Source organism: Heptranchias perlo, chromosome 5 (assembly GCF_035084215.1).
Source record: "Heptranchias perlo isolate sHepPer1 chromosome 5, sHepPer1.hap1, whole genome shotgun sequence".
Taxonomy (NCBI): Eukaryota; Metazoa; Chordata; class Chondrichthyes; order Hexanchiformes; family Hexanchidae; genus Heptranchias; species Heptranchias perlo.
Genome location: NC_090329.1, coordinates 14,276,546 through 14,302,440, shown reverse-complemented (window position 1 = coordinate 14,302,440; position 25,895 = coordinate 14,276,546). Strand labels below are relative to the sequence as shown.

The window sequence follows — 25,895 nt, the reverse complement described above, 5'->3', positions numbered from 1 at the left end:
GAGCAGGGGTAATTTTAACCCCCATGAACAGGTGAGTTGGGAATGGGTGGGCAGTAAAAATAGTAGATTTTTGGAGCGGGACCACATTCCGGCTCAAACGCACCCACTTCCGGGTTTAACCCAGACGCGTTTTGATGCGCACGCGCAACAGAAACCCAGAAGTCCCGTCCCCCCTTAAAGCTGGCGGGCCGATACTTTAAGGGGCAGTGTACCTCATTGCGATAGTTGAGGCGCTTAATTTTTTGCATATTACAAATGTAAAACAAATGTAACCTTACCTGTTCGGGTTTCCCATCACTTCCGAATCACATCAGGTGAAAACAGGCGGGAAGGGCCGGATCCATGAAGCGAGCGCCTTTATTGCACTGTTTGTGGGCCCGGACAGGAGTGCTTCATCCAGGCCCCACAAATTCACCTAGCGCGACATGACCCCGCAATCGGTCAATCCCGCAACCCCCCCCAATCGTCTCCACGGCCCACCAGATGTCGTCCACCTCCCCCAACCCCTCCGATTTCTTCCACGGCCCACAATCTCTCTCCCTCCCACCCCCCTCTCCCATTCGTGGCTCCTTTCCCTCCTGACAGGCAGTCAGCCTGTCAATCTGGCTGCCTGGCGCGTGGGAAACCCGGAAGCACAAATACTTACTCAATTTGCAATGTCTTTATTTGTGTTTAATATTAGCAGAGAACTGATAGTTTCACTTGTTGCCTCCCAATATTAAAATTCAACCAGCATTCAGGTGCCAATGAGGAGGGCACTGTGTGCCCATGTAAATACTTGTGGGCAGGTCTCCTTTGCCCCTGGGTCAGAGGATGAACAGAGAGACTACCAGCCTGGCACTCCTCACAACAGGTACCAATCTGCGACCTCTCCCCCTTCCAGCCCCTTAAGCAGAGAGGCTTATTCTGTTAATTGCAGACATAGTGGTGGTAATTTTCCGGGAGCGTCATCTGTCACCAGTGCACCTGGAAAATTGCCAACTCACTGCCCGTGATTTTCCAGTGTGCACTGGTGGCGGGAGAGGCTCCTTAATGCCAGCATGGACCTGGAAACCTATCTCCGGTGTCTGCACATCGATACTTAAAAACTTTGGCCCTGGATTTCCACAGGACTCTCCCGATCTCCCACCGTAACTCTGTGGCATTAGCAACCTAAAGGAAAGATTAAAAGAAAGTCCAATAATTAAAATTTAAATAATACCATGGGACTCCATTTACCCAAACGTGTTTGATAACACTGTTGTTCAGATAAATGAATAGGTGTCGGCCTTGGTTCAGTGGTAGTACCCTTACCTCTGATTGTGGATTCAAGCCCTACTCCAGAGACTTGAGCACATAATCTAGGCTGATATTTCAGTACTGTACTGAGGGACTGCTACACTGTTGGAGGTGCTGTCTTTCAGATGAGATGTTAAGCTGAGGCCCAACCTGCCCCCTCAGATGGGTATAAAAGATCCCATTTGTTACTTGAAGAAGAGCAGGGGAATTCTCCCGGTGTGAATTCTCCTGGCCAACATTTATCCCTCAACCAACACCATTGAAACAAATTATTTGGTCATTTATCTCATTGCTGTTTGTGGCATATTAGCTCTTGCACTTACCTACATTACAACAGTGACTTCACTTCAAAAGTGTTTAATTGGCTGTGAAGCCCTTTGGGGTGTTCTGAGGGCATGAAAAGCACTATATAAACGCAAGTTCTTTCTTTCTATGAATAATTTACCTCAATGAATTCCAATATCATTACACATTGGGGCAAATCTTACAATTTAATGCTCCTAGTGTAGATCCTCCCACAACAGGTGTGCAAATGAGGAATTCAGGCCTGGAGATCTACAGGCCCAATAGAAACTCCTGAGAACTGTTGACCTGCACTCCAAAATTCTCGATATGTGCTCCAGTCATACAAAGCTTTGCGTGGGGAGCACTAAGTTGTACATTTACCTCACTAGTAGTGCACAGTACAGTTCTGTACTATCAAATCGTTCTATATACAGTGCATGCCGGGATTTCCAGCCAGTGGAGTTAACCAAATTCAGCTAAGTGCTGTTCAGATAATAGGCACCTCGCTGGAGAATCTGTCCTCCTGATAGCTTTTCTCACTGCTCCGTGTGGTTCTGTTTCATTTTAGCCCGCACTGCCTCTCCTGGGAGACATCGGTGCCTTGTTGAAGGTAAGCGCGCGATACGGCTACTGTGATCAAAGTGACTAAAGGACAGAAATCACAGCTGGATAAAGCAGACAGAGGGAGGGATTCTTTACACTTCTGCTGTTATTTGATGCAGGATTAGAAACACATGAATAGGTTGGTCTTGTCGATGCCGTGAAAGGTCACAACTGGTACGTTGACTACTTTTCATGAGCTTGTTGACAAATTTCCTCGCCTTGCTAAATGAGCAATGAATAAACCGCCCTCTACCATCGCATCGCAGGGTCCGGTGAAGGAAGTGTTAAAATTCTACCATACTCAGGAACAGTCCTACTGCTACACAAAGATGCCTTGTAACCATAACAACGGCAAGTATGTCCATGCTCGGAAATGAGTGCACTGGACATAAGAACTAGACACCCTGGCGCATAAGGGGTCATTTTCAAGTTTGTCAGAGCGTGGAGCCTCTCCCACCGGCAGTGCATGTCTGAAATTCGAGCACGCATTGCGTGTGATTTTCAAATCATTCATTGTAAATTGTTGCCAAAATTGTTGCAATGCAGGCCCGAATGTTTGATAAGTGCTCCTAGCAGGCGTGGCTGTCCTCCAGCAGCACAAAATAAGATCATTACTCCTCTAAAGTTTAGTTTATTGAGATAAAATTGGACCAGAATGAAACAAAATTATACAGTAACAAAATAAGTTGAAATGGTTTCACAGTGACGTGCCAGTAGTTGAAGCTTCGATGGCCCAAGGAGGTCTCATGAGTTTCTGATATCAGCCACATTGCCGTGAGGAGGGACAGAGTGGAGGCTTAGGGCTTCCCCAGAGGGAAAGTGGGGGGTAAAATCTAGAGTGAGAGTCAAGACAGCGATACTCCAATAGCCAAATGAAGAAAGTATTAGCGGAGGCTATCTGCTCACTTGGACCATGTCCCCAAGGCACCAGAAAAGGGGAGAGAAAAATAAGTAGGAGAAAAAATGAAACACTCATGGTGATACCGGAAAACAGAAAAGGGTTGAAATTGTGAGGTTCCACTCCTGGTATGGAGCCTCGAGAGACCTGAGCTCAGGTTAGAGATAGGAAAAAGCACCAGAACTCTGATTCTCCGACCCACCGGCATTGCTTCTCACTTGTACTGGTACCTTGCAGTTTCAGCCCTAACATCCAATGCTATAACATTACGAACATACATATAAACATACAAATTAAGAGCAGGAGTAGGCCATTCGGCCCCTTGAGCCTGCTCTGCCATATGATAAGATCATGGCTGATCTGATTGTGACCTCAACCCTACTTTCCCATCTACTTACTATAACCTTTGACTCCTTTGTTAATCAAGAATCTATTTAACCCTGCCTCCACCGCTCTCTAGGGAAGGAAGTTCCACAGACTCACGACCCTCTGAGAGAAAAAATTTCTGCTCATCTCCGTCTTAAATGAGAGACCCCTAATTTTTAAAACTGTGGCCCCTAGTTCTAGTCTCTCCCACAAGGGGAAACATCTTCTCAGCATCTACCCCTTCAAGTCCCCTCAGGATCTAATATGTTTCAATGAGATCACCTCTCATTCTTCTAAACTCCAGTGTATACAGGCCCAACTTGTCCAACCTTTCCTCATAAGATAACCCCTTCATCCCGGGAATCAGTCGAGTGAACCTTCTCTGAACTGCATCCAAAGCAATTATGTCCTTTCTTAAATAAGGAGACCAAAACTGCACACAATATTCTAGATGTGGTCTCACCAATGCCCTGTACAACTGTAGCAAAACACCTCTACTTTTATATTCCATTCCCCTTGCAATAAATGACAACATTCCATTTGCCTTCCTAATCACTTGCTGTACCTGCATACTAACTTTTTGTGATTCATGTACTAGGACTCCCAGATCCTTCTGTAGCTCAGAGTTCTGCAATCTCTCTCCATTTAAATAATATACTGCTTTTCTATTCCTCCTATAAAGTGGACAAGTTCACATTTTCCCACATTATACTCCATCTGCCAATTTTTTGCCCACTCACTTATCCTATCTGTATCCCTTTGCAGACTCCTTATGTCCTCTTCACAACTTATTTTCCTACCTACCTTTGTGTCATCAGCAAATTTAGAAACCATACATTCAGTCCCTTCATCCAAGTCATTGATATAGATTGTAAATAGTTGAGGCCCAAGCACTGATCCCTCTGGCACTCCACTCGTTACATCTTGCCAACCTGAAAATGACCCATTAATGCCTACTCTCTGTTTCCTGTTAGCGAACCCATCCTTTATCCATGCTAATGTGTTACCCCCTTACACCATGAGCTCTTATTTTGTGTAATAGCCTTTGATGTGGCACCTTGTCAAAAGGCTTCTGGAAATCCAAGTACACCACATCCACAGGATCCCCTTTATCCACGTTGCTTGTTACTTCCTCAAAAAGCTCTAATAAATTAGTCGAACACAATTTCCCTTTCACAAAGCCGTGTTGAGATTGCATTGAGATTTTCTAAGTGCCCTGCTATAACCTCCTTAATAATAGATTCTAGCATTTTCCCTATGACAGATGTTAAGCTAACTGGCCTGTAGTTTCCTGCTTTCTGTCTCACTCCTTTCTTGAATAGAGGAGTTATATTCACTATTTTCCAATCTGATGGGACCCTTCCAGAATCTAGGAAATTTTGGAAAATTAATACCAACGCATCTACTATCTCTGCAGCCACTTCTTTTAAGACCCTAGGATGAAGTCCATCAGGACCTGGGGATTTGTCAGCTTTTAGTTCTAATATTTTTTTCAGAACCCTTTCCCTGGTGATTTTAAATGTTTTAAGTTCCTCCCTCCCTTTCACCTCTTGATTCACAATTATTTCTGGCATGTTATTTGTATTCTCTACAGTGAAGGCAGATGCAAAATATCTGTTCAATTCATCCGCCATTTCCTTATTCTCCATTATTAATTCCCCAGACTCACTCTCTAGAGGACCAAGGCTCACTTTACTTACTCTTTTCCTTTTTAAATACCTGTAGAAAATCTTACTATCTGTTTTTATATTTCTAGCTAGCTTTCGCTCGTACTCTAATTTCTCCCTCATTATTCTTTTAGTCATTCTTTGCTGTTTGTTATATTCTGTCCAATCTTCTGACCTGCCACTAATCTTCGCAGAATTATATGCTTTTTTCTTTCCATTTGATACAATCTTTAACTTCCTTGGTTAGCCACGGATGGTACGTCCTTCCCCTGGAGTTCTTCTTTCTCACTGGAATGTATCTTTGCTGAGTGTTATGAAATACCTCATTAAATGTCTGCCACTGCATCTCTACTGACATATCCCTTAACCTAAGTTCCCAGTTCACTTTAGCCAGCTCTGTCTTCATGCCCTCATAATTGCCCTCATTTAAGTTTAAAACACTAGTCTTAGACTTACTCTTCTCTCCCTCAAATCAAATGCGAAATTAAATCATATTGTGATCACTGCTACCTAGAGGCTCCTTTACAATGAGGTCATTAATTAATCCTGCCTCATTACACATTACCAGATCTAGAATAGGCTGCTCTCTGGTTGGGTCCAGAACATGCTGCTCTAAGAAATTGTCCTGAAAGCACTCTATGAACTCATCTTCCAGGCTACCTTTGCCAATCAGATTCTTCCAATCTATATGTAGATTAAAATCACACATGATTATCGCTGTTCCTTTCTCACAAGCCCCCATTATTTCTTCCTGTATACCCTGTCCTACAGTGTGGTTACTGTCCAGGGGGCCTATAAACTACTCCCACAAGTGACTTTTTGCCTTTACTATTTCTTATCTCCACCCAAACTGATTCTACATCTTGGTCTTTAGAACTAAGGTTGTTTCTCTCTATTATCCTCATGTCATCCTTAATTAACAGAGCTACCCCTCCACCTTTTCCGAGCTTCCTGTCCTTCCAAAATGTCAAGTACCCTTGAATATTCAGGTTCCAGCCTTTGTCATCTTGCAGCCATGTCTCTGTAATGGCTATCAGATCGTACATATTTATTTCTATTTGAGCTGTCAATTCATCCATTTTGTTACGAATGCTACGCGCATTCAGATACAAAGCCTTTAGTGCTGTCTTTTTACTACATTGAATGCAGAATTCATCCCAATTAAAAGTAGGAATTATACACGTCTGTTGTGCCTGCTTGTGACTTATTTGTTTCCCTTCACTCATATATAAGTTCCCTATTAAACTGCTGGCCCTGAGTAGACTGCATTTATATTGTGTACGTAACACGTATTAACAGCAACAAACCAATGTGGTGTACGAACGTACGAACAATGATGGACAGGAAAAGACCTTCTGGTCCATCCAGTCTGTCCCACACAATTATGATACCTTGTGCATCACAATATACACACTCCCAACCACACCCGACACTATGTGATCTCCTAGGAAAGGCGAGAAACCAGATAAATACTCAGGCCAATTTGGAGAAAAAAAAATCTGGGAAATTCCTCTGTAAAGTGGATCGATGGATCACGAGTGATGGATCAGTGAGAAACAAACCGCTTACCGGGACTGTGCATGTCACCCAGTCTGATGGCACGAGAGGTTTTATTCCCTTTCTAAGGCACAGTTCAACTCTGTATATACAGTCCACTCAATGTGGGTATTGCTATTGAAGAAACCGAGCCTTGTATCATGATGACCCTGTCTTAATGAGCTTGTTTCCTTGTTCGGTCTACAGAATGCGTGCAGTACCTGCCTGGCTGGCGGCCATGGAGGCTACTCGGGGTTACCTGGAATGAAAGGAGACCGAGGTGTGCCTGGGATACCCGGCACTGATGGGCATGACGGCAGCCAGGTAAATGAACGTTTAGACCTCCTGAACTTTGATGTTGCTGTACGTGGTATCTGAACAAAAAAAATAATTTACTTTACTTGCAAATGAAAGAAAATTAAATCAATCTGCCATTTTTGCAACTCAGCCAAACCTCAAGTTAAGGTTTTAAAATTAATTGACTGAAACAATACAGTAAAACAAGGCGTGTATAGGCTTTTCCAGGGCTCCACAGCTCAGAGAATGGGTCTGTTCCAACAGTGCATGATTTTGGAAGTTTTCACTAGTTTTTTTTTAACCAACAGTTGTTGGGAATTCCAGTCATATTATGCAGCATGGCGTGCAATGTTTTACTTGAGGAATCATAGGATCATAGAACGATACAGCACAGAAGGAGGCCATTCAGCCCATTGTGCCTGTGTCGGCTCTCTGAAAGAGCTACTAATTAGTCCCACTCCCCTGCTCTTTCCCTGTAGCCCTGCAGTTTTTTCCCCTTCAAGTATTTATCCAATTCCCTTTTAAAAGTTAATATTGAATCTGCTTCCAGCACCCTTTCAGGCAGTGCATTCCAGATCATAACAATTGCTGGGCAAAAAAAATTCTCATCTCGCCTCTGGTTCTTTTGCCAACATTTTAAATCTGTGTTCTCTGGTTACCGACCCTTCTGCCAGTGGAAACAGTTTCTCCTTATTTACTCTATCAAAACACTTCATGATTTTGAACACATCTATTAAATCTCCCCTTAACCTTCTCTGCTCGAAGGAGAAATGTAAATAATATGTCTAAGATTGTTACCTGAAGAAACTTCCATTCTTCGTTTAAGGAAAATACAAAATTCTGACCTTTGTAAATAAAAGAACACAAGCCCACAGTTGGTGTCCTTATACCAAGCGGCCTGCTTCCAGGTTCTGGGATGTGAATCAGATGATAGGAAATGTCCACCTGATGCGTAAGCTTTTTAACAACAGTGAATTTTAATAAGGACCCCAGCCAAACCTACCATTTTGTGTAGGAGCAGAGATAACATGGTGTGAGAATGTTACTCTGGTGAGAAGAGGAAGCAATCACTTCACAAAGGCACCCAAAAATACACATTTTGAAGAGTTCAAGTATACTAAGAGGGATGTGCACTTCAGTGCTGTGATTCTAAGAGAGCTATACACACGTAGTGTGGCTCCAAGCCCCAGCCTAAGCCAGGAAAACAGAAGAAGTATTGTCTTCCTTCCTGAAAAGAAAATAATTAATTATCAGGAAAGTTTATGCATGTTTCAAAAAAAACATTCTTATGTAATAGACTAGATATCGTGAGAAACTATCCAAGTAAATGAGTAATGGGGTCCAGACATAGTCCACGAACCAGGAATTCTGAAGAAGAGCTGGTAAGGAGGTGGTTAAGTGATTCTTTCTTCTCTCAGAGGTTTGTGTTTGTGTTCATTAATGGTATGTGAGTGTAAATTCACCAATCACTCATTCCCAGAGGGACCCACACACCAGAGGAATGTGGGTCAGAGATAGAGCTATTGCGCCAATCCTCCTCTCCCTTCGCTCTCCCTTTGAGCACGGATCTCCTCTGACAGCACGGGATCCGTGAATTTATCCTATAGTGTTCAACAGTACTTCCTTGTTTTTTAAACCCTGCAATTACTTTCCCGTAGGGTAACCCAGGACCAAGGGGGCCGCCTGGAATTCCTGGAATAGATGGGCAAAAGGTGGGTATGATCTCTTCTTAATGTGATATTTTTAGCCTTTCCTTCATAAGAACAGACAAAAAGTAATGAACAGATAAACTACTCCAGCAACATCAACAACTTGCATTTATATAGCACCTTTAACGTAGTAAAATATCCCAAGGTGCTTCACAGGAGCGATTATTAAACAAAAATTTGACACCGAGCCACATAAGGAGATATTAGGACAGGTGACCAAAAACTTGGTCAAAGACATAGGTTTTAAGGAGTGTCTTAAAGGTAGAGAGGTTTATGGAGGTAATTCCAGAGCTTAGGGCCTAGGCAGCTGAAGGCACGGTCGCCAATGGCGGAATGACAAAAATTGGGGATGCGCAAGAGGCCAGAATTGGAGGAACGCAGAGATTATTACAAGTTGTTCCAGCGACAGAGTCCCCATCATTTGAGCACTACTGCTCCTCTAGGGCCCACAAAAATAATTTGATACTTGCCTTTGGCAGGCCTCTTTGATTCCATCACCTGTAGAACAAAGATGGCAATCGGGGGTCCTAGTTACATCAAAGGACCCCGATTTCCATATTAAAAGCGGCTTGTTGCCTGAAACAGGCGGGAGCTTTGGACACCCGGCAGTAGACCCCTTTCAAAATGGAGCCGGCCGCATCGCCGGTGTTAATGGGCGGTTAATGCAACCGCCCGACGGGAACTGGGTGGGTGAACAGTTAAAATTGCAAAAATCGACTTGCTCGCATTCCTGTCATAAACCCGCTGTGGGTTCCTCACAAATTAATTCAAATAGGGGCCAATGATGTCATCTGCACCCCAACACGATTTTAACTGGCAAACCTGCTGAGTGAAACTTTGCAGCATTGGCTTCATAAACTGACTGACATGACTGGAAAGCTGCATTTAAAGGACTGCTCACCTGCAGGCATTCAGGTCATTAGGATCGGTGTGCCATTGTGAGTCGTGAATTCCCAAGGCAGTTCTGAGCTTCCAGTTTGCTTCTTTCTGATTTTTCTCCCTTACCTACCCTCATTAAGCTCTCACTGCTTATCACGCGTACTGATTTTGCTTAACTCCTTTGGATGGACGAACAGTTGGAGGAAGAGGAGCAGCCGCAACAGCCTGAAGAACCAGGACAACTAGCAGCTGGGCCTGTTAGAAGACAGCAGATGAGAGGGGCTGCTGTTAGAAGTTGTGTGCTGTTACCCAGCCCACAGGGTCTATAAGGCCAAGACTTACCTTCTTGAACATTTCTGAGGAACAGTGCAGGAGGAGGTTACACCAGGCAGGCTGACGCTGACCTATGCAGCCTGTTGCGACAGGACTTACTGCCTGCTGGCCCAGTGGCCTTGCTGTGCCAATGGCTCTCAAAGTCACCACCGCCCGTAACCTTTTCACCACAGGTTCCTTCCAGGCTGCTACAGGGGACATTACCCGCATCTTCCAGTCTTCAGGTCGCCAACCCCCTCCTTGCCAGAGCACCAGTACATTGCCTTCACGATGGACACCAACAGCCAGAATGAGAGAGCTCTGGGATTAGCAGCAGCGTCCAGCTTCCCTTGTGTCCAGGGCGTAATAGACTGCACTTGTAGTGATTAAGGCACCAGAAGATGAGCAGCCACTTATGTCAACAGGAAGGGCTTCCACTCCATTAATGTTCAACTGGTGTGTGATTACTGCAGAAGGATCCAAATCTGTGCCAGTTTCATTGGCAGCTGCCATGGCACCTTCATTCTTGGACACTCATCCATCCCTCACTTTTCCACCCATCTAGCTATATCGGAGGATGGCTGTTAGGAGACACTTGGCTGAAGACACCATCCACCATCCAATGAGGTCTATGGGGCCATCAGGAACATCACAGAGCATACCAATGACATTTAGGAGGAAAGAGTCAGGTGCCTCTATCGCTCTGGTTGCTCCCTACAATATGGCCCAGACAAATCATTGTAGTTTGCTGCATTCTGCATAACCTGGCAATGCAAAGAGGATTAGAGTTGGATGAGGCACAGCAATAGGAAGAGGCATAGTCAGGTGAGGAAGAATTGGAAGAAGGTGAGGCAGAACCACAAAAATGAGGGCCAGCAGAACACATTGCAGCTAGACAGGGCAGGGAGCAGTTGATAGAGCAGCGTTTCGATGACCTCCTCCAATCCATGATCTGAGAAGTTAGAAAAAGCTCCTCAACATTAAACAGTCCTTGTTACCCCTACACCACTCACTTGATTCTGCATTGATGAACATTGAGACCATTCAGCCAGCTTCTATGTCAATGACTTTCTGACAATTAAGAAGCTGTAACGGGAAAAAACTATGGACCAAAGTTCCAGATGCAGTAAAGGTGTTGATTTTAATTCCAAACACAATATTGTCGTGAATTCTTTTGTCACCCAAGCGATCAACCGATAGTGCTTTTCTTAAAAAATGTTTACCAACTCAACAACTCTTACGAGGTGCTCACCCAGTGGCTTCAGCAGAGGCGGTGGAAGACTGCTGTTGCTCATGTGAGGACCCTTGAGATGCTTGTGGCTGGCGACTTCTGGGAGCTCGAGTCTCTGAAGGCCCGGCTGTCGACTCGGGACAGTCCTGCCCAGCTCCTTGGCACCGTGGTTGGTATTGGTTAAGGGGGTGGCGAGGGAGCAGACATCCTGACCCCCTGAGAGAGGGAAACAGGGTACATGGTAACAAGGCACTTAGAATATCATAATATGATTAGGCAGAGTCAAGGGACATTAATGGGCAATCGTGTTTGACAAATTTACTAGAGTATTTTTGAGGATGTGACTAGCAGGGTAGATAAAGGGGAACCAGTGGCTGTAGTGTATTTGGATTTCCAAAAGGCATTCGATAAGATGCCACATAAAAGGTTGTTACACAAGGTAAGGGCTCATGAGGTTGAAGGTAATATATTAGCATGGATAGAGGGGGGCATAGTCTCAGGATAAGGGGTTGGCCATTTATGCCTGAGATGAGGAGGAATTTTTGGAATTCTCTAGCTGTGGATGCTCAGTCGTTGAGTATATTCAAGACTGAGATCGATAGATTTTTGGACTCTAGGGGAAACAAGGGATATGGGGATCGGGTGGGAAAGTGGAGTTGGGGTCGAAGATCAGCCATGATCTTATTGAATGGCGGAGCAGGTTCGAGGGGCCGTATGGCCTACTCCTACTCCTATTTCTTATGTTCTACTGTTCTTAAACAAGTGGCCGCTCCCACAGCGCCACTGCCTCTACCGTGGGGTATGGGCTCAGTGCACATGTTCCATTAACCTGTCCAAGGTGGAAATCTGCCTCTCCAAAACGGAGCTCCAAGTTTGAGCCCAGAGTCTGCATGGCAGCAGTTTGAGCTTTCACGTAAGCTGCGAAGCCTGTGAGCATTGCCTTTTGGTGTGAGGGCCAGCTGCAGGGTCGCTGGAGATGGCCACACTCTCCAAGGTAGACTGCAGAGTGCTGATGCCGTGGGAGATGAGACCACACTTTCAGCCATGGTGGTGATGTAGTCAAGATGGGATTTTCAGAGGTTTGTAGAATCATAGAATGATACAGCACTGAAGGAGGCCCTTCGGTCCATCGTGCCTGTGCCGGCTCTTTGAAAGAGCTATCCAATTAGTCCCACTCCCCTGCTTTTTCCCCATAGCCCTGCAAATTGGTGTAAGTAATAATCAGAGACCCTTTTCACGGAAGCCTCCGGACTCAAAATGTCCTATTCTGACCACTGATCTCCAGCACTTGCTGCTCCAGCTCCGACACCACCATAAGATTAGGTGTTCCTCCCTCGGTCTTAGTCCTCTCCCTGTTGTCGTCCTGCCGGGAGAGAGAGGGTAAGATTTAGTGAGTGTCTTCTAGAATGGAAAGTGCATATGGATGGGGCTGCTGCTTGTGTGGTTGCTGAAAGGGAGAAGAAGCAAGAGGCAATCAAGATGGGGAGGTGTTAAATTGAAAGCAGTTGTGTGAAGTGAGGAAGAAGGCATGGGAGAAGTTGGTGATTGTGCAAAGGCCAACAAGTGAGAAGAGAATGGTGTCTAGTGGGTGCTGTGAGGGGAGCAAGGAAGAGGTGAGTGTGTGTATGTTTCTAATGAGAATGAAAGGTGGTGGTGGTGGGGTGGCCTTGTGCTGGGCGATGAAAGGATGTGATGGAGGGGAGGGAATTGTCGAACATGTCGGGGAGTGGGAAAGGACTATTGCCATGTGTCGTTGAGAGAGATGGAAAAATGAAGAGCTTTGCTCGCCCTTGTTACTCTTGAGGGGTGATTGAAGCACTTCCTGCGATGGATCCAGGCCCTGGGGTGATGCCCCTGGAGTTGGAAATCTCTGCAATGTCTCTCCACACCTGGCGGACTTGGTCTTTCGGGATCCTCCTGCTACTGGCTGGAAATAGAACTTCCCTCCTCGACCTGACCTCTTCCAGCAGGACCTCCAGGGAAGCTTCAGAGAACCTGGGGGCTTGTTTTCCTCAACATCTCTGACGTTCCCCTTCTCTGTGCTGCAAAATTCATCCAGAAGCCAGAAAGCAATGCAACCTCACTTTAAGAGGAGCAATGTGACTTTAAACAGGCCTCTGGCTGACCTGACCTGCGGGTTTCCCAGCGGGTCAGCAAATCGGGTGGGAAACATACCCGTGACATTCTAATGAGGCCCAGGAGTTAAAATACTCCAGGCCTGTTTTTGGCTGCTGATGGTGAGTTTTGAACCAACGTCAAAACTCACCCACTGAAAACTGACCCAGAGTTAAAATTGGGGCCTTAATGTTTCAGAATCCAGTGACACTTTGGATATTTCACCTGATGCGATATTTAGCATAGTGTGAACCTGATTGGCATATCGTTTGACAATTCAAGATAGATGTGCCTTTCTCACCATAGCTGTTGACGTGGAATCAGTTTCTGAAACCAATATGTAAATGATTTGAGTATTTATGTTTTCAAAGGGAAACAAAGGTGAACGCGGATTCCCTGGGCTTGTCGGAGAGAAAGGAGATGAGGTGAGTGTATTGAGAACCTAAGACTGTACAAAATGCTGCAGATGTTGTATTGGCTGATGAAACACGTAGATGCTTATGAGAATAGAATAATATCAGTTGGTTGATTCATCATGTTACATAAACGAGGCAAAACTCAGAACTAACCATCCAACCGATGTAATATTGTAATGAGAAGTGCTGAATGGAGCCAAATGATAAGCAGTGTAGTGATAAATAACTGAATATCTAACACTACAGAAACACACTAAAGGACCTTAACACCAGCATTGTGCATATCAGACTTCTAAGGAAGACCTCCCTTGTGCACCCTTTATCACAATTACAGTGAGAGTCTTTCTTTCATTATGTTTCTTGAGAGTTTTTTTTATTGTTAGCCATTAATTTGGGCAACTTGGCTTCACACTTAAAGAGGAAGCAAAGTCTAGGGGGGCGTACTTTTTGTTCAAGTCACTCCCCCAATTAGGGCACAAAAATACATATAATTTTAAAAATATTCATTACCATCTGAAGAAAAATAGCAAATTTCCTGAACCCACTGGAGAGCCGACATTTTGAATCTTCTACCTTCCAGGCCACTCCAGGGCCCTCACTTATGGGGGAAGCCATTTGCTCTCCCTGAGCAGTTCCATTCATCTTAACAAGAGCTGTAACTTTGGGCCTTCTTGGGATCTGCCCGGGAGCTGCCTGACCCAAGGAAAGCTGGGCCCATTGCATACTTTATATAGCTTCTGCTTTTTTCCACAAATCCAAATAGTTGTCTGCACAAGTTTTTTAATTATAGAATCATATTTCATAGAAGGAAGCCATCCAGCCCATCATGCCTGCGCCAGCTCTTTGAAAGAGCTACCCAATTAGTCCCACTCCCCTGCTCTTTCCCCATACCTCAATTACTCAATTAGAAAATTATGCTTTACATTTTAAAGTCAAACTAATTTTTGTTTCTGATTCTCAGGCACGGCCAGGTGTACCGGGGTTGCCTGGACCCACAGGAGCTACAGGACCTCTGGTACGTAATGATCTGGCTTTATATTTGTGGAAATGTTCTCTTCCTAGTTTCCGATTCCTCCCTTTCTCACTGCACTGGTTTCTCAGCCCTTCTCTCTCCCTCCCTGAAACCAAAGAATGGAACCCTTTGCAATGTGGTAGGTCCATGTTCACCAGTCTTTGACTAAGCTGTTGGGTGAAGAATTTCACAAGATACTTACAAATGAGGAAGGCCATTCAACTTAATACATCCAATCCAGAACAACCCTACACTTCCCCCCATTGCTGCATTTCATTGTTTCTTAAATGATTCCAGGATTGTCACCTCCAACATTGATCAGAAGTCCATTCCAAGTGTTCATCACTCTCTGCGTGAAGAAGATCCTCTTGGTATCAGTTCTCATTACCTTTTCCTAGTTTGAACCTGTATTCACTTGTTCTATTCCCACTGTTTAGTTTACAATAATATTCTGGATTAACCTTTTCACAACCTTATTATCTTATATACCTTTACAAGGTCACCTCTCAGATGCTTCCTTTCAGGCTGAAAAGCCAATTGTTTCTTCATAACTCAGACCCCTGACACTAGGGATCAGCCTCATAGCTTTTCTCTACACTGCCTCCAGTTCTTGAATGCCCCCGTTGTTTCTTGACGACCAGAACAAACTAAAGTATTCCAGGTGTGGTCTGACAAGTACATTACACAATTTGATCACAATGTCCGCTGACTTACATTGTACTGTTTTGACTATGTAGTTCGACATTGCTCTGTTGATTTCTGTTCATGTTGAGCGTTGAGTCTACTAAGACTCCTCTTTTAAGTCCATCCTTAGCTATTTCAACACCATTCATGCAGTAGGTGTATCGGCCATTTTTCCTTCCTATGGGCAATACTTTACGTTTGTCTGCATTAAGTTTCATCTGCCCACTTTTGTCCAACTCATTCTGTACTTTTGGGGCTGCCTCCTTCAATTTGACTGCCCCTCCCAGTTTGGTATCATCTGCAAATTTGACCACTTTCTTACATTACAACAGTGTCTACAGTTTAAAAGTACTTCAATGGCTGTAAAGCGCTTTGGGATGTAGGACATCTTGAAATTGTGAAAGGAGCTATATAAATGCAACTCTTTCTTTCTTTCTTTACATTGAGTTTCACAAACCAAGTCATTGATGAAACAGCAGTGCTCCCAACACTGAGCCCTGGAGCACCCATTCAGTATTTCCCCCCATCCTGACATTACCCCTCTAACCAATACCTATTGTTTTCTACCCTTCAGCTAGTTTCTTGTCCATACACAAGTTTTGTCCTAGATCCCCACTGGCTTTGAGCTTAACTAGTAACCTTTTGTGTGGAATTTATCAAATGCCTTTTGGAAGTCTGAGGAAAGAACATTGTGGGGATTTACCTCAGTCAACCTAGTGGTCGAGGAGGTTGGTCAGGCAGGATCTTCCCTGTCTAAAGCTGTGTTAACTACCCTTTACTGGGTTGTTATACAGAAACAACTCAAGTTTACTTCTGATAATTAATTCCTTTATTTTATATGGGGCTGAAGTAAGACGAATGAGACTGTAGTTGTCTTTATCTGTTTCTTTCACCCTTTTTGAATATGGCCACCACAGTAGCCTGTTTCCAATCTACTGGTGCCCTTTCCGTGTCCATTGACTCCTTCATAATGATTGACAGTGCCTCGTAAATCTCCTTGTTGGTTTCTCTCAACACTCTGAAATAAATACCATCAAATACTAGGGATTAGTTTGTTTTAAGCCCTTTCAACTTGTCTAGGACTTCCATCCCATTTATATTGAAGTCTTGAATTATTCCTTTGGGGGAAGGCTTGTTGTTTATGTTTTCCCTTGTGAATACTTTAAGGAAGTAATCATTCAAAGTATTTATTATCTGGTGCTCGTCATCAATTTGAAGCACATTTAATGTTTTAATGTTCTCTCCTCTTCTCTGATAGTCCTCTCGCTATTGTATTGTTATATTTTGCCTTTGCAGCGATGCTTTTTTCTGGGCCTCTCTCAGCTCCTCTGATCACCCTGTCTTTTCATTTCCTTACATTCATCCCAGTGATCCCATTGCCCTTTGTCCCTGAGGATTTTAAAGATTTTCCTCTTTATTTCAGTTTGAATTTCTTTGTCAATCCATTTCGTGTCAAGCTTGTTTAGTCTGAGCTTGCTGATCTTCATGTCCAGCTTTATTCTTTTAAAGGTGTTCCATTTGACTGCTACTGAAATGTTGACCAACATCTTCCTCTCATCCATTTGTCTCAATTCTTCCCTCATCTCTTTGAATTTAGCCCTTTTAAAATTCTAAACCTTTCCCGTGGTTTTAGGTTTAATTGGGTCCCAGTTCATGTTAAACCTGATCATTGTATAGTCACTGTCCTCTGGGGGTGCTATGACTTACATTTCCTGTGTGTTTGTCTGGGTCATTTCTGAATACCAGGTCAAGGCGAAAACTGTCACCTATGGCTTCCCTCGTGCATTGAGTCATGAATTATGTTTTATCAACTCTGATTCTTAACCACTTGGGTTTTCCCTGTTTATATCGGGTTGACTAAAGCCTCCCATTTAAATAACTTTCCTGTTCTCGCACACCTTTCTTATCTCTTTATAGAGCACACTGTCCTCCTTATTGTGTTGATTTCTAACCAGAGTAGTTCTTTCTGTGGTCGACCCCCTCCCACTGGATCATTTACCTCCCAGTTGTCTCTGACATTTGTAGCTGCACCACCACCTTTTCTGTCCTTTCTCAGTACTCTATACCCCTGAATATTAAATTAATTTCCATCCTCTGGGTTTAGCCATGCTTCCGATATTCCCATCACTCCCTAGTTCCCTACTTACACAACAACAACAACTGGCATGTATATAGTGCCATTAACATAGTAAAGCATCTCAAGGTGCTCCATACGAGCGTTATCAAACAAAATTTGACACCGAGCCACAGAAAGAGATATTAGGACAGGTGGCCAAAAGCTTGGTCAAAGAGGTAGGTTTTAAGGAGCGTCTTAAAGGGGGAGAGAGAGGTAGAGAGGCGGAGAGGTTTAGGGAGGGAATTCCAGAGCTTAGGGCCTAGGCAGCTGAAGGCACGGCCACCAACGGATGCGCAAGAGGCCAGAATTGGAGGAGCACAGAGTTCTCGGAGGGTTGTAGGGCTGGAGGAGGTTACAGAGGTAGGGAGAGGCAAGGCCATGGAGGGATTTGAAAAAAAGGATGAGAATTTTAAAATCGAGGCGTTGCCGGACCGGGAGCCAATGTAGGTCAGCGAGCACAGGGTTGATGAGTGAATGGGAGTTGGTGCAAGTTAGGATATGGGCAGCAGAATTTTGGATAAACTCAAGTTTGAATGAGCCTCCAGTTATGCCACCTTATTATGGGTGCTTCTAGCATTCACTTCATAAAAAGAAGGGGGGCAGGAATTGTGACTCAGTCTACCCCGGCACAAATGCCAGGCACAGTTCTGCACAGAAAAGAGTAACTGTTTCAGGTACGCCAAAGGGAACACTTAGATGTTGATAGGTGCACTGAAGTGGTTGATGGAGCAACTGTGAAACATTCAGCAGCAAGGTATGGAGAAGTACCAAAGCAAAATTGTTCCTGTTAATGCATAAACTGTCCATCAAATCTGAGGCACTTGAGAAGCATCTGGCAAAATGTGTTCAAATCTGCCCTTCCCAACGTGTGCTGAATGTTGCTGCTGCTTAATAAATGTGTCAAAATAGGACACGTCCTCTATCTTCTCTCTCTTTCTGCTGGGTACCCCCACTGCCCTCCCTCCCCTTTAGAAAATGCTTTGGGACATTAGTTCCCATAGAAAAAATTCTGTAAAGGTGCAAGATATTGTTGGTTGTTGTTGTAACATTTGTGTGTGACACTTTATGAGAAGAAAACAAGCAAATCAACAGAAGTTCTTCAGGGAAGAAAAGTGATGGGAAATCAAATGTAGGGATGAAAAGAAAACGCTGGAATACTGGGAATCTTAAACCAACTGAACTAAAAATGTATTTTTAAAAATTTTTCATAGGGTTCAAAAGGAAGACCAGGAAATACAGGACCAGTAGGACTTAAGGGAGAAAAGGTAGGAGAGAAATAAATGTTGCTCTTTTAAAGAAATACCAAATTTACACCATAGAGATTGTTAAACTCTACACTGAGTCCAACAAGTTTCAGAGTGGAGGGTTGTTGAGAAGGGGGCTCGGATGATTTTCTCCAATGATTGTTACAACCATCAGTGAAATGGGTTGGATTCCTAAAGTCAAGTTCATAGAAAATGGCACAAAAATCTCCTTTAAACTCCAACAGCCCCGGCACTACTTTTGCAAACTTGCTTTTACAGACCGTAGGATTTGTTTTTTTTCAAAAGTGTTGAATGTTGTGCACCTTAAGATGAAGGATCTCTGTGTTAAAACACATTTTCATTTTCGATATCAAGTATTCCCAGCCTCAGAACTACATTTTCCTTGTGCACCAATGTTACTTTCATTGATCATACCCTCAGTCATTCTGGTCTCTTGAGTAAGGCTGCAATATTAGTGCCAAATTAGTGCCAAATTATGGAATGTTTTGCATTGTTTACTTGTGCTGACTAGAAACATCTCACTTAGGCACGTAGGAATTACTAGACGAAAAAGAATCAAGGTCCATCTAGTTTGTCTTCTACCATCCCGCTAGTCACATAATACAACAATAATAGAATTATTGACTAATTATGGCAATCAATCACTACCAGTTAGTCTACAACAGACTCAGACATGAGGTAAGGATAACCCACCGATGCTGGAAAGCTTTGGAAACCATAGGTTCAAAATCATGTGTACCTCCAAGGCATGCTACATTTACCATATGTCACGACTCAAATTACTCATATACTGCATCCCAAATGTTATTTTCAGAAAGAAATCTATCTAATTTGCATTTGAATGAATTAACACTTTCTGCTTCCACCGTCTCCTCAGGGAAGCTGTTCCATAAATTTTCCACTCGCTCACTGAAGTAATGTTTTCGCAGAATAGTTTTGAATTTACCCTTTACCCCCCCCTTCAAAGGCAGGCCATGACCTCCGGTTCTACTGTGCTGGCCAGCTCGTCATGCTCTACATTATCTAGTCCTTTTAGATCCAAAGGCTGCTACTCCTGGCCTCAGACTGGTGTCTGTGGAATGTGATGCTGTGTTGGCAGGCCCAAGTTATACTGCCGACTGCACATCGTGATAGGTTGGACTGAGGTCAACCAGAAAGGAGCACATGCGTGGCTTGGACACGTGTGGAGATACATTCCTATTCTTAATGTTAGGAGAGCACAGGCAGAATACACCTTCCCCCAACATTAAAAACATTGGAAAGGTTATAAGACTCCCGTGCAGTGCTGCCTAACTCCTGAGATATCCTCAGGATATCCTGAGATATCCCACTACTTTTCATCAATGTGCACCTAAAACTGCTTCGCATCAGTGTGAACGTGGCAGTACAATTATACCCTTATGGTGCATTCACACTACAAGTTTAACAGCAGTGTGAAGTGGCTTCAGCTTTGCACTGATGCTAAACTTGTGTAGTAAATCAAGGCCTGAACTGATTCTGAAGTGAAATGGAGTAAGAGTCCCTTCTCCAGAGAGTTTCAGTCTGCTTTGTTGTAGAATCAGGTCAAGCGCTGAGTACGGATTCAGGATGCATTTAAACCATAACTGCAGCATCAGTGGAAATTAAAACCACTTCAGGTTGACACTACAGTGTAGTGTGACCGCAACCTTAGATACATCAGAAAGTCTATCATCCCATCCATCTGGATAGGATTTGATTCAAGTCTCCAAACTCAAAGGACAATGTGCTAACCCACTGCACCAGCCAGTATAAGGATAAACGTAACATTACATAGAAATACATATAATCTATAGCACAGAAACAGGCCATTCAGCCCAACAGGTCTATGCTGGTGTTTATGCTCCACTCGAGCTGAAAAAGACAAATAGTTGGGGCTGTGTTCCAAGCCTTTATGATGATTCAAACAGCGAGGCTGAAATGTGAGTAGTATATAAATCCTCAAGCCTGTGTTAGACCTTTACAGTTCCAATTTGTCATTGGACTTTATGGGGTTGAATTTCCGCAGGGATTCTCCCGATTATCTGCCGTAACTTCGGCATAAGATCCGTGGAAACCCAGGAGAAACAGCGTAAACACCATTTACGCCATTTGTCCAGGATTTCCACAGATCTTCTTCTGATCAGGAGAAACTCTGCTGAAATTCAGCATCTACATCTGTTACTCCATCACTGCCACCAACCATGGGGAATATGGCTCTGGGGTGTTCCGATCAGCGTTATTTTAAAGTCAGTGTTAACACATCTATTTTAAACGGGTTACCACCAGTGATGCCAATAGGACAATATACCATAATGTGAGGAGGAGTGACGGTTTCCTTTTGTCAATTTTATGACAACAGACTAGGAAGCTGATTGGAAAATACGGGGTGTTGTCTTCTTGTGACAGGAAAACAGTGTTTTGCTGAAAAATAATATATTCTTTTTACTGGGTTATTATGTATCTGTTACTAGAATAAAGAATGCCTAAACAAAGGATTACGCTTCCAAATTTAAAACAAAGTCAAAATTAATTTCCATATCAAAAAATTAAACACTAAGACATGTCTAGAAATTCAAGGATAGGACATCCAATAGTTGAAGATCACATACAAACACTTAACAGACTTGGACTACATTCCCCTGTGTGTTGTTTTTGCACAGGTGGCATTAACCGGTTCATTTTTAATGGGTTATCATTGTGTAAATTCCACACAGGAATGTAGTACATGCAGGTTAAGCATTTGTATATGAACTTTGCCGATCAGAGATTCTACACTTCAAAGTTTTGCACGGCATTGATATAAAAGGCAGCAGCTGTATTCACAGAATATAGCTTCAGTAATTTAGTCCATGGTTTAGATTAGTTTCAATTACTTTGCATGTGAACAAAAATCTATCCTTAAAATGAAGCATTGATTGTACATCACAGGGCAATGAAGGGACAGCGGGAAACCCAGGGCCACCTGGACCACCTGGACCTCGGGTAAGTTAGCAATGGCCATATAGTGTTTTTAGATTCAAAAATATTATCCTTACTTAAAGACGAAGTCATAAGGTAAGACATTTTCGGACCAGAAAAAGGCCATTTTGGTCCAAATTGATTATGGATTGTTTTGAACCTCGACTACCTGCCCTCTCACCATATCCTTTAATTCCTTCTTTCCCCAGTTACTTCTCTGATTTTCCCTGGAAATGTATTCCATTACTTCCTTTGCCTTTCCTCATAATTTAGATTCCTGATAATCACAATTATCTTGATTGCTTACCTCTCTAGATTACCCAATCGTTCTCAAGTTTCACCCTCCTAAAAAAAAATCAAACAATTGTTTTCCTGTTGATTATTTTATTATTTTGAGCATTTCCTCAGTAAAACAGTGAAGTGGACTCACTCCAGCTGTGGGTATTCTTCACCTCCTACCACCATGTCGAGCTTTCAAACTAATCAGCAGCTGTCTTCTTTTTAATTAATGAAGTTGCCTGACAATCAGTTTGTCATGTGTTTTTTCATTATTTATTATTGTATTCTGGTGTGTTGTCCAAAATTATCAGTCACAAAATATGTAGTCCTGCCTCAGTAAAAAAAGTGTTAGTCCAAAAGGTGACAGATGCTGGACTTTCCTGGTCCCTCAATATGGTACAATCCATTTCCAGTGGGAACTAAGTAATGAAGGACTAAGTTGCCATGTTAATGTGAGCAGCAAGTTTAATACTTTCCAGAACCCACAGAATTCAGTCTGATATTATAATCTACTGCTCTACAGAGCACTGCTACTTATGAAGGAAATGGAATGAGCAGCATATATAAGAAACAGGTAAGATCTTTTAGATATCTTTATATAAGCCTGTATCTATCTACAGATTTGAGCTATGTTAATCATAATGAATATTAGTTTTGAAAATGGTACTTTTACACACAAGTATGTTTGGGGGCCACCTTATCACAAAGTTAAATACAGATGAGGATGGTCATTATAGCTCATCCTTCCATGGAAGCCCATTCGGTCCCCCAATCACAGTATCTAACTGCATCTTAAGTGACCAGTCCAGGTATTAATTACTATGCAGTGATGGTTTACCTTGAAGCGGTGATAAACCTTTCTATCCATTTACTTTCTTATATACTTCTATAAGGTCCCCTTTTTTTTGCCTTCTTTCCTAAATAGCTCATTTCTCAGTCCGGCCCCTCTCTGCGCTGCTCCCACTTTCCTTTGTGTCTAGGTGACCAGAACTGAATGGTGCAACTTTAGCAGAGCACTAAATGACTTTGGCAAGTCAACCTCAGATTCATACTCAGTTGGTTTAGCAAAATAACTCAGCATTCTGTTTGTTCTGTTGACTGTTGCTCCACAATGACGTGTCATTTCAAATGTTGAGTCCATTGTCACCCCCGTAGTTATCCCTTCCCCTAGTTACTCACATCATCAATTGAGTAGGTCTATCTCACAACTTTTCTCCCACTGTGTAGCATCTTGCGCCTATCTGCATTTTCAACCGACATTGTTCTATCCACTTGTAAATTTTCTCTAGGTCTTTTTGTTGTTCATCAGACTGGACTGCCTGCCCCACCCCCAGCTTAATATCATCTACGAATTTGACCAAGTTGTATTGGTTTCTGAATCTAGATACACCCATTACCCCTGTGTTTGCTGACCTACATTGGCTCCCAGTCCGGCAACACCTCGATTTTAAAATTCTCACCTTTGTGTTCAAATCCCTTTATGGCCTCACCCTTCCATATTACTGTAACCTCCTCCAGCCCTACAACCCTCCGAGATCTCTGTGCTCCTCCAATTCTGGTCTCTTGTGCATCCCTAATCTTCATCACTCCACCATTTCAGTCGTGCCTTCAGCTGCCTAGGCCCTAAGCTCTGGAATTCCCTCCCTAAACCTCTGCACCTTTCTACCTCTCTCTCCTCCTTTAAGACTCTCCTTAAAACCTACCTCTTTGACCAAGCTTTTGGTCACCTGTCCTAATATCTCCTTATGTAGCCCGGTGTCATTTTGTTTGATAATCGCTCCTGTGAAGTGCCTTGGGACATTTTATTATGTTAAAGGCCCTATATTAATGCAAGTTGTTGTTATTGTAGATCTGATCCACACAGCATATCTCTTCAACCCTCCATTACTCCATTAACTCGTACTCACTGATCCCTCTCTTTCATTCTTCTCTTATCCAGCTCCAAGTTTTTACCTAGGATTCCACTATCTTATGTTTTTGTAGCAGCCGTACTAAATTCGTTCTGAAAATCTAGGCATACTGCACCAAAGGGCTTTGCAACGTTCATTTTCTGAAAAAATTAATGGAAGGTGGTTCCTCTTCCATACCTGTGTTGGCTACCATTTTACTAGGTCATTTTAGATCGGTAATGCTCAAGATTTTTCTCAATTGATTCGATTATTTTGCAAGTTATTGATGCAAGATCAATGGGTCTTTAGGTACCAGGTTTATTTTGTCATTTAAAAAAAAATAGTTGCCACGTTAGCTTGCAGTCCAATCCAGTGTGATCTGTGTTTTTTTCTGCTTTTTCACCTCTCGCAGGAGTTTACATGGCTCCAGGTGGGTGGGGAGTGTATGTAGCGAGGAACAGGATGGATGGACCAGTAGATCTTTTCCTGTCTGTCATTTTCATATGCTCGTATGTTGATCTCCCCAGTGTTCATTGATTCACTCAGTGCTTTACAGATTGTGTTCATCATCTCATTTATTACCCTCATATATATATATATATATATTGTCCATCCCTGGGGATTTAGTGATTTTTGCACCCATTCAGCCTGTCTTGAAAGTAATGTCAATGTCATTAAGTTTGGTTGTAGAACCTCCTATGCTACTAGTGTCTTCTCTAGTGAATGCTTGTAGAAAGGAATAATTTACCATGTTAAGTATTTTTAGTTTATCCTCCGTTTCAACCTCATTTGCATCCTTAAGTGCTCTTAATTCTTATTTGATAATCCTTTTGCTATTATAATATTGGATGGCTTTCTGATTGTTGCCTTTGGCTTCTATAACTATGCTCATTTTTAGTTCTCTCTTTACCCCTTGGTAGTCTTTCTTACATGTTTTAAAGGTCCCTGTATTCCCAGTGGTTTCCCTCACCGTTCTCCCTCCCAGCTTTGTAGAGTTTGTCTTTCTTACTTATTTCACTTCATATTATCTTGTTCAACCATTTAGGATCTCATTTGTTTAGTTTGTGCTTACCAGTCCTTGGCATGTATTCAATATGCTCATGTCCTTAAAAGTATTCCATTTGTTCTCAATTGGGATTTTTTTTTCCCTCATTCCCTAGAGGTTTACTTAATGTACTTCTGTGTGAACCCCAATTTGAAAGAGTGGATGTGATGGATGACTATGAGGTAGCATTATTAGGTCCTTTCTATTGTAATGACCCACTACCTCCATGTGTTAGTGATCCTGAGCATCTAGGGTTGCCTACTTTGGTTGTATATATTCCTGGAGGTTTCATCACATGACCTCCTGTCCCGCACCCACTCTCCCGCCATTGGACACCCAACAGTGCACCGTCTTCCCACGCCAATTGGAAAGCCAATTGGATGATTCTTGACTGTCAGTCAAATCAACCATTTTTCCCATCTTCAATATTTTTATAACTGTTCAAAGAAAATTTTTTAAAAATTTTTTATTGCCCCTATGATTTTCCTCCTGGGTTGCTCGCAGCAGTGTCCTGGAGATTAATCTTCAATTCCTGGAAACTCCAGGACAATCCTGGAGGGTTGGCAACTCTACCTGCATCTGCACCAGGAATGTCCTATGGTATATTTGCTGTGTAGGCTGTATACATTGAAGGTTATCTCCAGTTACTTGTGTGGAGGCAGATGAAGGACTGGTGCTGACATCAGAGACAGCCACCTGATTTTGTGTTTCACTCTGCATAAATCCTCATATAGGCCAGCAGAATGCCTATCACAGACCTCATTCTATCTATATAATAAAATGTTTGTGTCTTTAGTACCTTCAGATTGATATCTCATGTGCGAACTATCTAAATGGCTCAGTATCTGCTCAATGTCTGAGCTTTCGGATTCATTGATTACCGTCCTATAAAAATCATTTCCCTTTTCTGATTAGTTGTTTTACAACATGGAAATAATGAACCAATCAGATGTCACATAAAAAAGTTAGCTCACTCTCAGCCACCATGAGAGTGCCCAGCTTATAGCCCACCAAACATACACACAAGAAAAAAGTAAATGGTAACTTACTTGATT

General features: G+C 42.9%; 1 protein-coding gene across 1 annotated transcript in view; it reads left to right on the top strand.

Moving 5' to 3' along the window:
* The window catches only part of LOC137321559 (collagen alpha-1(XIX) chain-like), a 151,567-nt gene that overhangs the window by 77,003 nt on the left and 48,669 nt on the right, over positions 1–25,895 (top strand). Inside the window, exons 21-28 of the mRNA XM_067983956.1 lie at positions 2,132–2,173; positions 6,841–6,957; positions 8,589–8,642; positions 13,548–13,601; positions 14,554–14,607; positions 18,616–18,669; positions 21,598–21,651; positions 22,430–22,480. Coding sequence (XP_067840057.1) covers positions 2,132–2,173; positions 6,841–6,957; positions 8,589–8,642; positions 13,548–13,601; positions 14,554–14,607; positions 18,616–18,669; positions 21,598–21,651; positions 22,430–22,480 — 480 coding nt within the window. The remainder of the gene's footprint in view (positions 1–2,131; positions 2,174–6,840; positions 6,958–8,588; positions 8,643–13,547; positions 13,602–14,553; positions 14,608–18,615; positions 18,670–21,597; positions 21,652–22,429; positions 22,481–25,895) is intronic.